The sequence below is a fragment of the Chionomys nivalis genome, chromosome 13, assembly GCF_950005125.1.
Source record: "Chionomys nivalis chromosome 13, mChiNiv1.1, whole genome shotgun sequence".
Taxonomy (NCBI): domain Eukaryota; kingdom Metazoa; phylum Chordata; class Mammalia; order Rodentia; family Cricetidae; genus Chionomys; species Chionomys nivalis.
The window spans coordinates 35,267,537-35,280,896 of NC_080098.1; the positions used below are offsets into that span (position 1 = coordinate 35,267,537).

Genomic DNA, 13,360 nt, shown 5'->3' on the forward strand with positions numbered 1-13,360 from the left:
GCAGTGGTCTAGACATGCATGAAGCAGGGTTCTCCTAATTCCAAAGCTTATGGCTGAGTGAGCTCTTCAATGCTCATGTCTTTATTTCTGTCATATGTACATGTGACTTGTCATCCTTCAAAGTCAATCCACTGATACTCCAACTTTAGGTATTTTAGCTAGCCTAAAAGAAATGTGTCTAGTAAAATTTGTTTTCTTTGTTGAATTTCAAAATTGTTTTAATTAGTAGCAGGCATTTTCATTCAAGCTAGGCCAGAACCATGGAATAAAAATCAAATAAATACTTTTCTATATGGTAAACATGGCGAAATAAAATATTTAACACAATTCTTGCCCTCGAAGAGTTTATAATCTATTTTCTTTTTTAGAATTTATGTTGTAATTATTAATCTACCACTTTTTAATTGGAGAAAAAAGTAATAAACTTGACTTTCCTTGGTTTTAGAGCCCTTTGTCATGGATAAAAGGCTTGAAGTGGGGCGAGTATGTAGGTTCCCCCAGTGCTCCAGTACCCGTGGTCTGCTTCAGCCAGCCCCATGGAGAAAGATTTGGTTCCCTCCAAGCACTGCCCACCAGAGCCATCTGTGGTTTATCCCGAAACTTCTGTCTTCTGATGACCTACAGCAAGGAGCAAGGTAAAGTGAACCACAGTGAGGATCAGTCTGGGCATCTTTTTGAGATTTAACTGTCACCAGTTCACCTGTGCTGCTGCTCAAAATTGTTACTTTGTTTTTTGTTTGTTTGTTTATTATTGCCTTTTCAGACAAGATTTCTGTGTAGCCCTGGCTGTCCTGGAACTCACTTTGTTGACCAAGCTGGTCTCGAACTCAGATCCATCTATTTCCACCTCCCAAGTGCTGCGATTGTGTTTACTTAATGCAGGCTAGGCATTAAAATGTGGTACATTTAAAAATGAGGGTTAAATGCACTGCTATTTAAAATACAAGGAGTTTGAGGGAGTTGAGAACAAGTGTCTGTGCTCATAGGATGAAAACATTGTTAACCTGATAGAAATATGCACATTCGAGCTCTCAATCCGCAAGATGGACAGATGCATTTAGCAGACAGATTCAGTGCCTCCTCAGAAGCAACTGTGGGTTTACACATACAAATGGGAGTGATGAGTTTAAAGAGATGCCCTGGGAAGCAGCTCCTTCTGTTCCTACCTCCAGCTCAGTAGCACTAGAGTATGGAACAGCACTATGTGGTATGGGTCATTTCATTATTCAGACTGTCACCCAGACCCTAGAGAACTGAGGACATCCCTCTGTTCTTCCTGCTAACATTCTCTAGTGCAGAGGCTCTCCTGCTTGGCCTAAGCATGGACGTGAATGGCTGAGGATGCTCATGTTCATGCCAGGTTGCTGAACACTAACTAGCTCTGCTCTGTGGTCCTCCTTTAAGCATGCTTTGTCAGCACCTAATTGCTCAGCATTATGGGATTTAGATGTGAACCATGTCATTCTCAACCTAGTGTCTGTTTGTCACTAAATCCCAGGCCCTTGCTCTCCTCTCCATAGAGAGAGCTTTGGATTAGTCAGTCTAGGTGTGTGCACAGAAGCACTACACTGTAACCTCTGGAAGCACAGTTCCTTAGTTTGTATCCAAACTCTGCTGTTTACTACTTGTGTAGCCTTGGGAAAGTTGCCTGAGGCCTTCCATATCATGACTTTTGATCTATAAAAATAGGAATACCAAATGTCTTCCCTCCCAGGGTGAATTATTGTGAAGACTCAAAATGATGTATGAGAATGATTAAGATAGGACCTGGATCATTATAAGTATTAATACTTACATGAATCTAATTGGCTTTAACCCTCCTGGACCAGGGATCGTCAGTGGTCACTGCTTTTCCCTAAACCATAATAGTCCACAGAAGCATCACAGAAGGCATTGATTGACAACTGACTACATCTTGCAGATGTGTGTTAAGAGTCCTGGTAGCAGCTAGACATGTTGAGTGGTGATATGTTAAATACTATGGCTCTGTGTGGCTGTTTATCTTAAGAGACAGCTGCACAGGGTGTGCCTAATGATCTTAAGACCACTTTCTTGGGAAATGTGCCTCAGAACTGACCGAAGGCTTTATTACAAGTGTCCTCTCTTTCTCTCTTTGTCCCATTCATAGCCCATTGTGAGCCACTAGAGCTTGAGTCCAGACGTACATGTGCCCAGATTGCCATTTTCTAAAATCCGCTGTTCATTATTTGAGTTAAAGTTTCTTTCTCTAGCTCGAAGTCAAATAAATCCCAGTCAAAATACCCAGTGAAAAAGAAGGTAATCCCACTCTTAGGTCTTATAAACTAGATATACTACGGGTTCTCAGACCCGTGGCACATGGTTCCTCCCAGCTGCTAATATGTAGAGGAGCTTGTATTTTGTGAGCACGTCTCAGTTCTTTTGTTGTGAAACTGATGCCTACGTTTGACTGTTAGGAAAAAAAATGTCTGTGAATTGTATTTTCAATGTGTTGTTAATTCATTTAAGAACTATTTGTTTGTTCATCCATGTGCTGGGTGTCCTGCCAGGTTCTGGGATCAACAAAGTACATTCTCTCTCCTGAAAACTCTCTACGTTAGTTTAAACATTGCATGTTTCAAGGACAGTCACACCTCAATCTTCCTCCTGTGTTTACTGTAAGGCACATGTGTAGATATCAGAAAGACCCGAAAAAGAACATGGAATGTACACATCTTTATACCAAAAGGGCATAGTGCTATGCTATTAAAAACAGAAAAGAGACCAAAACCCTCTCGAGTGGTAATGTACCATGCCAGATCCTACAACTGAGCAGCATGAACCCCTTGCTCAGAGAAGGCATGGTTCTCCCATACCAAAGTTGTTCATGCTGACTACTCAGCAATAGATATATAAAAAGTTATTTTAACAAGTATTTAGTTCATGTTTAAGTTCTAAAGAAAAGGAGTCTCAGAGTATGAACAGAGAAAATTTTATTAGTTTTGTCTTTATTAAAATTTATCTAAGAAGATAATTCCACCCTTAGGATTTCACTGTTATTAAAGGACTAAAACCAAGATTGTTCTATTTTGGGGAGATGAGGATGATATTGTCTGAACGGAGTATATTTTCTGCTATATAAATGTCAGCAGCCTTTAACTTGTCACTGTCTGAGCTGTTACATGATACTGTGGTGACAACTAGATACTTGATTTCCCCTTCTCTCGAGGTGTGAGAAGCATGAACAGTACAGATATTCAGTGGTCCGCTATTCTGAGCTGGGGGTATGCTGACAACATCTTACGACTGAAGAGTAAGCAGAGTGAGCCACCAATCAACTTCATTCAGAGTTCACAGCAGCACCAGGTAAGCTTGGGTATAAGGACTGCATGCTAACTAAGTTCAGTGTCTTGGAAGAATGAAGGAGGCCAGCTGGCACTGCTATTTGCAGTGCTTCTAGATGTCATAGTCCCTGCTCATCTGATTAGGTCCCCCAGTTTGGTTTTGCCTGTTTCTTTATTGAGAGAGCTGTCATGAACCCCTCTGTGTACCAATTTGGGGCCCAGTGTTTAGACAAAATGAGATCCTTTCATCCTGGATCCATTTGGCTTTGCAACTAGGTCATTTTCTGTAACCATAGTATCATCTTCGTTACCTGGGTTTCCCTAAATAGCATCTCATGAAGCAAGAGGGCACTGACCCTCATTTCCTGGAGCTGTGTTATGCTCCCAGCTTTGATAGTCATTGACTGCATAATCTTTGACAGATAACTTAGCCTTTCCAAACTAAGAGTGTCTTTCCTCCTCTTTAAAACTGGGCTTATCCAATGTACAATTATCCCTCAGAAAGCTGCTGTAAATGTGCTGCTGATATTTATAAAAGTTGTCTGCTGTGCATGTCCTACAGCCACATGGTACTGCCACAGCCATCACAGGCTCTGAACTGAACACACAGCCACCTTCTGTCCCTGTCCGTCTTCCCATGGGACGGTCTCTGACCATTATCTGACTTCTCTTCCCTTGACTGTGAAATACCTGCTACCTGTTCATATGTACTAAAGTGTTCCCATCCTTGGGAGTGGTTGGAATCAAAAGCAAAAATGACTCTGCCAGTTTTATGAGCTGAAAAGAAGGCCTCCACCATTTGTTACTGGACTTATCCAGAGCCAGAAGAACCCAGAATAAAGGGACAGTGAAAAACAACCTTATCAGAAATGTTAATAAGGGTTTTTTGTTTTGAATCATATTGGAGCATTTTATACAGAGAGAAATATGTACCCTGCAAACAACTGATGATGAATCATAACAAAAGTGGCAGTATAATTAAATTGCAAATGAGTCTGCAAAATCAGGGAAAACACAAAAACATATTGCAGAATAAGTCTGTTGCTTGCTGCCTCCTTTATGGAGTTGTTATGAATTGCAAGGGGAAAGAAAACAGAGTGGGAGTGAGTTGTATAATATATCCTACCTCTTCCAGTATGTTGACAAATGCATTCATGGCAAGGTGTCACTCAGTTCTTTGCATGTAGTGCTTGGCATCAACAGCTGTCAAGGAACATCAGTGAGGACATGAGGAGAACTGAGCCACACTTGAATGGTACCTCCATGGTTAAGAATGAGGAATTTTGTTCTCCCAAGGAACTTCTACAAATCATAAACAATTTCAGTAATGTAGCAGGATACAAGATTAACTCAAAAAAAACAGGAGCTTTCCTGTACACAGATGATAAATGGGCTGAGAAAGAAATCAGAGAAACATCACCCTTCACAATAGCCACAAATAGCATAAAATATCTCGGAGTAACTCTAACCAAACAAGTGGAAGACTTTTATGACAAGAACTTTAAATCTTTGAAGAAAGAAATTGAAGAAGACACCAGAAAGTGGAAAGATCTTGGGTAGGTAGAATTAACATAGTAAAAATGACAATCTTACCAAAAGCAATCTACAGATTCAATGCAATGCCCAGCAAAATCCCAGCAAAATTCTTCACAGACTTCGAAAGAATGGTATTCAGCTTCATATGGAAAAACAAGAAACCCAGGATAGCCAAAACAATCCTGTACAATAAAAGAACTTCTGGAGGCATCACAACCCCTGACTTTAAACTCTACTACAGAACTACAGTACTGAAAACAGCCTGGCATTGGCATAAAAACAGACAGGAGGACCAATGGAATCGAAGACACAGATAGTAATCCACACACCTTCAAACACCTGATTTTTGACAAAGAAGCAAAAAATATCAAGTGGAAAAAAGAAAGCATATTTAACAAGTGGTGCTGGCATAATTGGTTATCAACATGTAGAAGAATGAAAATAGACCCATATCTATCACCATGCACAAAACTCAAGTTCAAGTGGATCAAAGACCTCAACATAAAGCTAGCTACACTGAACCTCATAGAAGAGAAAGTGGGAAGTACACTTGAACGCATTGGCACAGGAGACCACTTCCTAAATATAACCCCAACAGCACAGACACTGAGAGAAACAATTAATAAATGGGACCTCCTGAAACTGAAAAGCTTCTGTAAAACAAAGGACATGGTCAACAAGACAAAACAACAGCCTACAGAATAGGAAAAGATCTTCACTAACCCCACTTTGGACAGAGGTCTGATGTCTGATCTCCAAAATATACAAAGAACTCAAGAAATTGGTCATCAAAAGAACAAATAATCCAATAAAAAAAAATGGAGTACAGACCTAAACAGAGAATTTTCAACAGAGGAATCTAAAATGGCTGAAAGACACTTAAGGAAATGTTCAACATCTTTAGTCATCAGAGAAATGCAAATCAAAACAACTCTGAGATTCCATCTTACACCTGTAAGAATGGCCAGGATCAAAAACACTGATGACAACTTATGCTGGAGAGGTTGTGGGGAAAAGGGAACACTCCTGCATTGCTGGTGGGAAGCTCGTACAGCCCCTTTGGATGTCAGTGTGGCGATTTCTCAGAAAATTAGGAGACAACCTTCCTCAAGACCCAGTAATACCACTTTTGGGTATATATCCAAAGGATGCTCAATCATACCACAAGGACATGTACTCAACTATGTTCATAGCAGCTTTGTTTGTTATAGCCAGAACCTGGAAAACAACCTAAATGCCCCTCACCCGAAGAATGGATAAAGAAAATGTGGTACATTTACACAATGGAGTACTACACAGCAGAAAAAAATTAACGACATCTTGAATTTTGCAGACAAATGAATGTAGCTAGAAAACATCATTTTGAGTGAGGTGACCAAGACACATAAAGACAGTTATCACATGTACTCACTCATAGGTGGTTTTTTAAACATAAAGCAAAGAAAACCAGCCTATAAACCACAATCCCAGAGAACAACAATGAGGACCCTAAGAGAGACTTAAATAGATCTAATCTACATGGGAAGTAGAAAAAGACAAGATCTCCTGAGTAAATTGGGAGCATGGGGACCTTGGGAGAGGGTTGAATGGGAGGGGAGAGGCAGGGTGTGGAGCAGAGAAATATGTAGAGCTCAATAAAAATCAATAAAAAAGAACGAAGATTTTGTACCAGAGGAGTAATCCTTCACATTTATCTTTTCTTCTCCTATTTAGCAACATTTGCAACTGTTAGAGTAATACCTGTGTTTACATATACTCTGCTTCCCCATGGAATGACAGAAAGAGAATGCATGAAAGTAAAAAATAGTAGCCCAGCTTGGTGGCCTCCAACAGTGCAGAAGCTTAGATTAGAGGATCTTTAGTTCCGAACCAACCTGGGATACACAATTAGACCCTATTTCAAAACAAAAGACCAGTACGTAGATGTTTGAAGCACTCGCACATTCACGCGCAAGCTTTGATTGATCCTGTATTATTTCTAAGAAACAGTGTGTATAAAAATATAAAATTATATACTGTTGTTTTCAATACCTTGTAATCTGGAAACAATTGTTAAGCGTTTTTGCTAAAAGCTGTTGAAAGTACTATGGTTACATCTGCTTCTGCTTTGATAATATCAAGCAAAAATATTACCCAGAAGTTTGTTATCATGTATTTTTATGAAAAGTTCTCAGAGAATGAGAACTATGTCTAACTGTTTTTAACACATTAGTCTTTGGTTTGTCCTTTCAAAGGTGACCAGTTGTGCCTGGGTGCCTGACAGTTGTCAGCTCTTCACCGGGAGCAAGTGTGGTGTCATCACAGCCTATACCAACAGGCTCACCAGCAGCACGGTAGGTCCTGGCTCACTGGCACATGGTTTGGACTTTTATGTCACTGAGGAAAGCCTGGATGATGTGAGCCGTCCTTGTACAAGGCCACCTTACCACATGTGTGTTAGCTCTTCCATTTTAGCTCTTAGGAAGTGGAAGGTCACAAACCTTAAATGAATTAGGTTCTTTAGAATCAATGAAGAGTTTTGAAAATAATCTTAGAGTTCTTATTTTTTGCTTCAGAGACACAAAATATTTTGAGATATGATCTGCTTTGCATTTGGGCTTTTTCATGACTGTCTTTGAGACAGGGGGACTTCTGGCAGGCCTGCCTTAGGCTACCAAATCCTGGGATTCCAGGCATGAGCCAACACATGGCTTTTTTTTTTTTTTAATGACATTTGAATCTTGCCTGTATTCTCAGTATCAATTTGAACATTTAGAAAGATTGTATAAAACATGATTTCTATCCTTTGTACTCAAAAGTATGGAAACCCTAATGTCACCCTCCTAGTCTGACTAAATTAAATAGCAGCAAAATCTAAGTAGCTATCTTAACTTCTGTTACTTACTTACTAGAAAGCATCTTTAAGCCATCCACTGAATGACGAAGGTGAGGTATTTAAATAAGCCAATTTTTAAAAGAAAAGACATATTATGCAATGCTTCCTTTTAATTTCCTGTCTCCTTGCTTGAACCTTGTGGTACTGTTCAAGATGTAGCAAGTTAAAGTAATAATCTTCATTAGAATCTTTCCTGGGCTACTTTTTTCCCACAATTTTCAGAATTATATTATAAAATATATTTTGCAGAGTGGAACTATTTACTATTCCTAGCACAGTATTATTCCCAAGTTCTTTGGTAAATCCTTTATTAAAGTTTGTCCGACCCTGGGGTTTAAATATGACCCTAATACTGTTTCTGTCTTATCAGAGGAACCACTAAAATGTTTTGTCAGGAGTACTGGACCCCAGTCAGCACCTGGAGAGACCCTGGAGAGCCTGCAAGGAGAAACACCCTGAAGGCTGGGAGGGAGGCTAGGACAGGATGTAGGAACAGATGGGACAAGGAGAGAGGTGTCTGCTAGGTATTGGGGAGCCAAGAAGGTTACACTTACACTGGGTACTGCTGAGTGGAGAAAAGAGATTACCAAAAGTGGGGTACCAACTTGCCCAACCATATGGAATCCATGGTCTGTGGAGTTAAGACTGCAGTGGTAAGGATGAAATGGAAAAAAACAAAAGCAGCCTATATAGCCCACAGGTGAGGTTCTTACATGCCATGTTCACTAAGTCCAGAAGTGTTATAATGTCCAGAAAGTCCCCTTTTTATTTCTCCTATTTACTCTCAAACACTTCATCCCTATACATCTCTCTCTATCATGAATGGCTGCCGGTACATTCAGTCATCTCAGGCTGCACTAGGATAGCTATCTGCTATGCACATGTATAGTTGCCTTTTTTTTCTTAGTAAATATTTTATTTATTAAGAAATGGTAACAGCGCTATCTTTGTTGTTGTTTTTTTTTAAGTTTCTGCTCCATTTGCTTTTTGACACTTTAAACAGCCTTGTTCTTAGCTTTCCTCATTTCTGCATTTTTAATTATTTACCAACACAGTATATAATACCACATAAAAAGAAAAGAATTAAGATGTCAGTATAGGAGTCATTACACAAGGAATGCCTTTGAGTAGAGTTGATCATAGTTACACCTATTGTGACTTAATATAGCAATCCTTGTTTTGTTTGCTTTTAAGTTGAAGCATACTGATGAAGGTTCACATTGCTTATTGTTACTTTTATATAATTTTCCTGAAAGCAGATTTTACAACTCATTGATAAGGGTTTTCTTTCCTTCTAAGTAATGAGTCATTGAGTTGTGAGAGTAGTGGTTATTTCCTGCCCAGTGTCAGAAATGCAGCTTATTAGCTGTGTGGTTCTGCCAGTGTTTAAGGAGAGCTCACTTAGATCTTCACAGTTGTTGGTCCTCATGCCTTATCCCACAGACTGTCTCAGCAACCTGTATCCATGATACAGCCCTGGCCCTGGCTGTGAAGTCAAAAGGAGGCTTCTGACATCCACTTCTTTCTGTTCTGTAGCTTCCCGCCATGAAGTCCCTGGTCCTGAAAGCTTTTATGTGTTCCCTCAGGGAGCTTTCACACAGACAAACAATAGCCCCATAGTGTCACATAAGACTCTCAAAAGTCCTTGTTGGGAGAATTTTCCAGGGGTTCTTAGGACGTATCTCCTTTTGCTAGTAAACCATACTTAACTTTAAGCACTTACTGATAAACTGTCTGAGTCTTCTCAATGAAGCCTTTTAGTAAATGGTAGATACTGACTTATTATGGGATTATCTATAAGTGAAGTGAATGTTATAGAAAAATATCTTCTGAAAGTGATAATTGATTGTATAATAGTCATTCCTGAAACAGACAGCCCGGTATTGTTTTAACAGAGTTAAAAAAAAAAAATAGACCTTTTATTGGTTTAGAGCTTGAGAATTCACAAACACACACACACACACACACAAATAAATGCATAGTAGCTATAAATTTAAACAAAGTTGGTGCACTGATACAATGTAGAATTCAAGACTTGGCAGGATGGCCCAAGGTCAGATACACTGGTCTCCCTTGGCAGCACATTTCAGGCCCTGGTGAGCCAGTGGAAGCTGAAGGTGACTGAAGCCTCTAGGCAGCCAGGAGTCTTCTACTGGCACAAGCAGTAGCTGTAGCTCTAGGACCTTGAGCCTGATGTGTGCTGAGTGTGGATACAGACCTTGAGCTGGAGAAGATACAGGGCACTGTGCAAAGGGCTTGGTCCAGGATGTCCTTCAGCCACACTATGCAGGACCTTCCACATCAGGGCTAGTTCATTCTGCAAAGCCATGCAATACTCCTGCATCAGAAATTGCAAAGGTCCTAGGCCCTGGGAAAGAAATAGAAAATATGTGTGACCTCCTTCTGCAGTAACCACTCCTTGATACCAGTGTCCTCATCCCTCTTGGGGGAACAGGGACCTGCACTGGGACATTTGGCAGACCTTTGTATCTAGCAGGACGCTGGGACTGCTCAGGTCCTCATCCGCACCACCGTTGTTGGCATCAGGAGGAGCATGTAGCCCCACCTTTGTCTGGCTTCCTCCTGGGCTTTCATGTCTGCAATGAAACGAGAGCTCAGGTGTCCTTGAGGTTCCCCTGGGACCTCACTCTTGCTTGGAGTTTCTAACCTCCATCTTCCCCTGTGGCTCTCTCGGCCTGCTGCTATTTGGATGTCTGGATTTCCAGTTTCACCTAGAACAGGGTTGCTGCCCATGATTCATGGTACCACTTTAAACTGGCCTGATGGGCAGCTCCAGCTGATGTGGGAAAGGCAAAAACACTGTGGAAATTGACATTAATCCTGGGGGAGTCCCACATGGGGGAATCCAGAACAGAGTGGGCCAAAAGTTAGGTGAGCCACTGAAAGAGAAAGTTATAAGGACTTTGGTCACCTGGGATAGAGTGAGTCTGGAGAATTCCCACAGGAAGCTCACCACACACGGGGATAGTCTTGGTTACCTCTTAAGTCAATCCCATCTAGGGTGCAGCCAGGGGATAAGATGCCTCATGCAGTGGCAGGGAGGACACCTAGGAGATGCCACACTGGGAACCTAGAGCTGCTTGCTCAGGAGAGGTGAGCTAGCCCCCATTTCTGCATTCTTGAATGGGAAATTCTGAAATGCCAATGATAGCAAACACTCCAATAAAAAAGCAAATAATAACCATGTGGCTTTCAGACGTATTGGTTTTTGAAAGTCCGTCTGTAGCCATTGAGAAAAGGGACACAGCACTGGTACCTGTCAAACTAAAGAGAGAAACAAAACGTTTTATGACATTATATATAACTTGAAAACAGTTTTAAATATCAGTAAATATAAAATATTCATGTCAGTTATGATAACTGTATGGACTATTATTATCATTTGAAGATAATATTAAAATATTTGAAGATAATATCAAAAGTAGAAAATGCAAAATAATTTAAAATACAAAATGGAAATGTGTTTGTATAGCAATATTACAAACTTTAAAATACATATACCTTTAACAAAGACTGAACAAGAGCAAATAAAATTAATAGGCAATGCAAGTTATTAATTAGCAATTTAAATTGTTACATTTCTTTATTGACTTATTTAAAAAGTTGAATAGAATTGAAAAATGATCAGATAAAAAGAAAGTCTGAGACATATTTTTAATTTTGAGATAGTATGGATTATTTTATGTGGGTTTTTATCTCATACTTTGCTTAATATTCAAATTCTAGCCCTCAGAAATTGAAATGGAGAGTCAGATGCATCTCTATGGACACACGGAAGAGATAACCAGCTTGTGTGTCTGCAAGCCATATAGCGTGATGATAAGTGTGAGCAGAGATGGGACCTGCATCGTGTGGGACCTAAACAGGTACAAACAGACATGGCTGCTTGAAATGTTGCATATTCTACAGTATATAATAAATGCACTAGAGTCATGGCACTGTGTTGTCAATTTAAGCACGGGTCACATGCTTATGGGTATAGAGAACCTCTATAGTCTAGTTAAAGTCAAAAGTCATATGACTCAGAATAAGAGTTACTTATTCTGAGGAAAGGAAACAAAGACTGTAGTCCTGTGTATGACTAGATGTGTGAATTCATGTCATTTTTTTTTTTTTAGGCTATGCTATGTACAAAGTCTGGCAGGACACAAAAGCCCTGTGACAGCTGTCTCTGCCAGTGAAACATCAGGTGACATTGCCACTGTGTGTGACTCAGGTGAGTCACCTCCAGCTGGGGCTGCCCATTTCCTGGCTAGGGCTTCTCTCAGCCCCCTTCAGTGTAAGCACTTTGGCCATAGCATGGATGTATATTAAAAATATAAGGTCCTACATTGATTTCTTACCTTACGCAGAAGTTAAAATTTTTCCCGACAGATGTAAAACTTTATTTGAATACACTTAAATTATTGTTACCTGATTGTTTGAAATTTCTTGGCGTTTGTTTTCTATGCCACTTTGGTTTTCATTTTTAACCATTAGCTCTGTTACCTTTCTTGTGCTAGAGAACAAGTTTTTGACAGATTGATGATTTTACTTTTCCTCTTGCTGTGATAAGATACTCCGGCAAAAGGAACTTAAAATGGTTTGAGTTTATTTTGGCTCCTCTTCTGCAGGGTTCCCTGAGCCCTTGGGGGAAGGATTTGATGGAGACCTCACAATAGGACGAAGTATTCCAAGGTCTCTCACTCTCTGCGTATTTGTCCAGCTGTGGGTCTCTGTATTAATTCCCATCTACAGCAGGAGGAAGCTTCCCTAATGATAACTGAACAAGACACTGATCTATGGGCATAGCAGAATGTTGTCATGAGGAGTTATTTTGTTGCTTCTTTTTTTAGTAGAACAGTCATGTTTGATTTTCCCCTAAGTCCCTGGCCTATCTAGTCTCAGGTTTTTGGACATCTAAACAGTGTCAGATATGGGTTCTATCTCATGGAGTGGGCCCTCAGTCCAATCAGATATGGGTTTGTTAGTCCCATAAGCTTTGCACCACTGTTACAATGCATCTTGCATGCAGGCCACCATTGTAGGTGGGCAGTTTTATAGCAGGGATGGTGTTTGCTTTTCTCCTTTGGCAACGTGAGGCGTGTCCTCCAGTGCCCTAACCTCTAGTCAGCAGGAGTGAAGGCTCTATGTTAGCACCAGCTCACCTTCTCCGCGTTCATTGAGTTGTGCACCAAAGCCTTACTATCAGGAGGGTCTTTTGTTGTTCCCTGCTGTGGTGCTCCAGGCTAGCTGGCCTACAAGCTCCACCTTCTGTCTCACCAGGGAGCACTGGGCTTACTGTCACAGCTTTCATGGGCAAAGTTTCATTACCTGTTACTCAGATAAAACACCTGACAAAAGCAACTTTGGCTCAGTTCCACGGTGAGTCTTTTGGCAGAGAAGTCAGGGTGGGAGAGCTCAGAGCAGCCGCAGTCGGGAGCAGAGAACTAATGCATGCGGAGCTGGTGTTTGGCTCACCTTCTCCGTTTCCTATAGTCCAGGATCCCTGACCTGGGAAATGTTCCTGCCCACAATTAAGACATATCTTCATACATTAATTAATTTTATTAAGACGATACCCCACAGACATTTTCAGAGGTTAAATTGAATCTAGAGAATCCCTCGCAGGTGTTCCAGGCTAGGT

At 40.5% G+C, this 13,360-nt stretch overlaps 1 protein-coding gene across 1 annotated transcript in view; it reads left to right on the top strand.

The window, feature by feature from the left end:
- Lyst (lysosomal trafficking regulator) overlaps window positions 1–13,360 on the top strand; it is a 147,573-nt gene that overhangs the window by 129,247 nt on the left and 4,966 nt on the right. Inside the window, exons 47-51 of the mRNA XM_057786947.1 lie at window positions 446–635; window positions 3,188–3,324; window positions 7,073–7,171; window positions 11,461–11,600; window positions 11,853–11,950. Of these exons, the coding sequence (XP_057642930.1) occupies window positions 446–635; window positions 3,188–3,324; window positions 7,073–7,171; window positions 11,461–11,600; window positions 11,853–11,950 (664 nt within the window). The remainder of the gene's footprint in view (window positions 1–445; window positions 636–3,187; window positions 3,325–7,072; window positions 7,172–11,460; window positions 11,601–11,852; window positions 11,951–13,360) is intronic.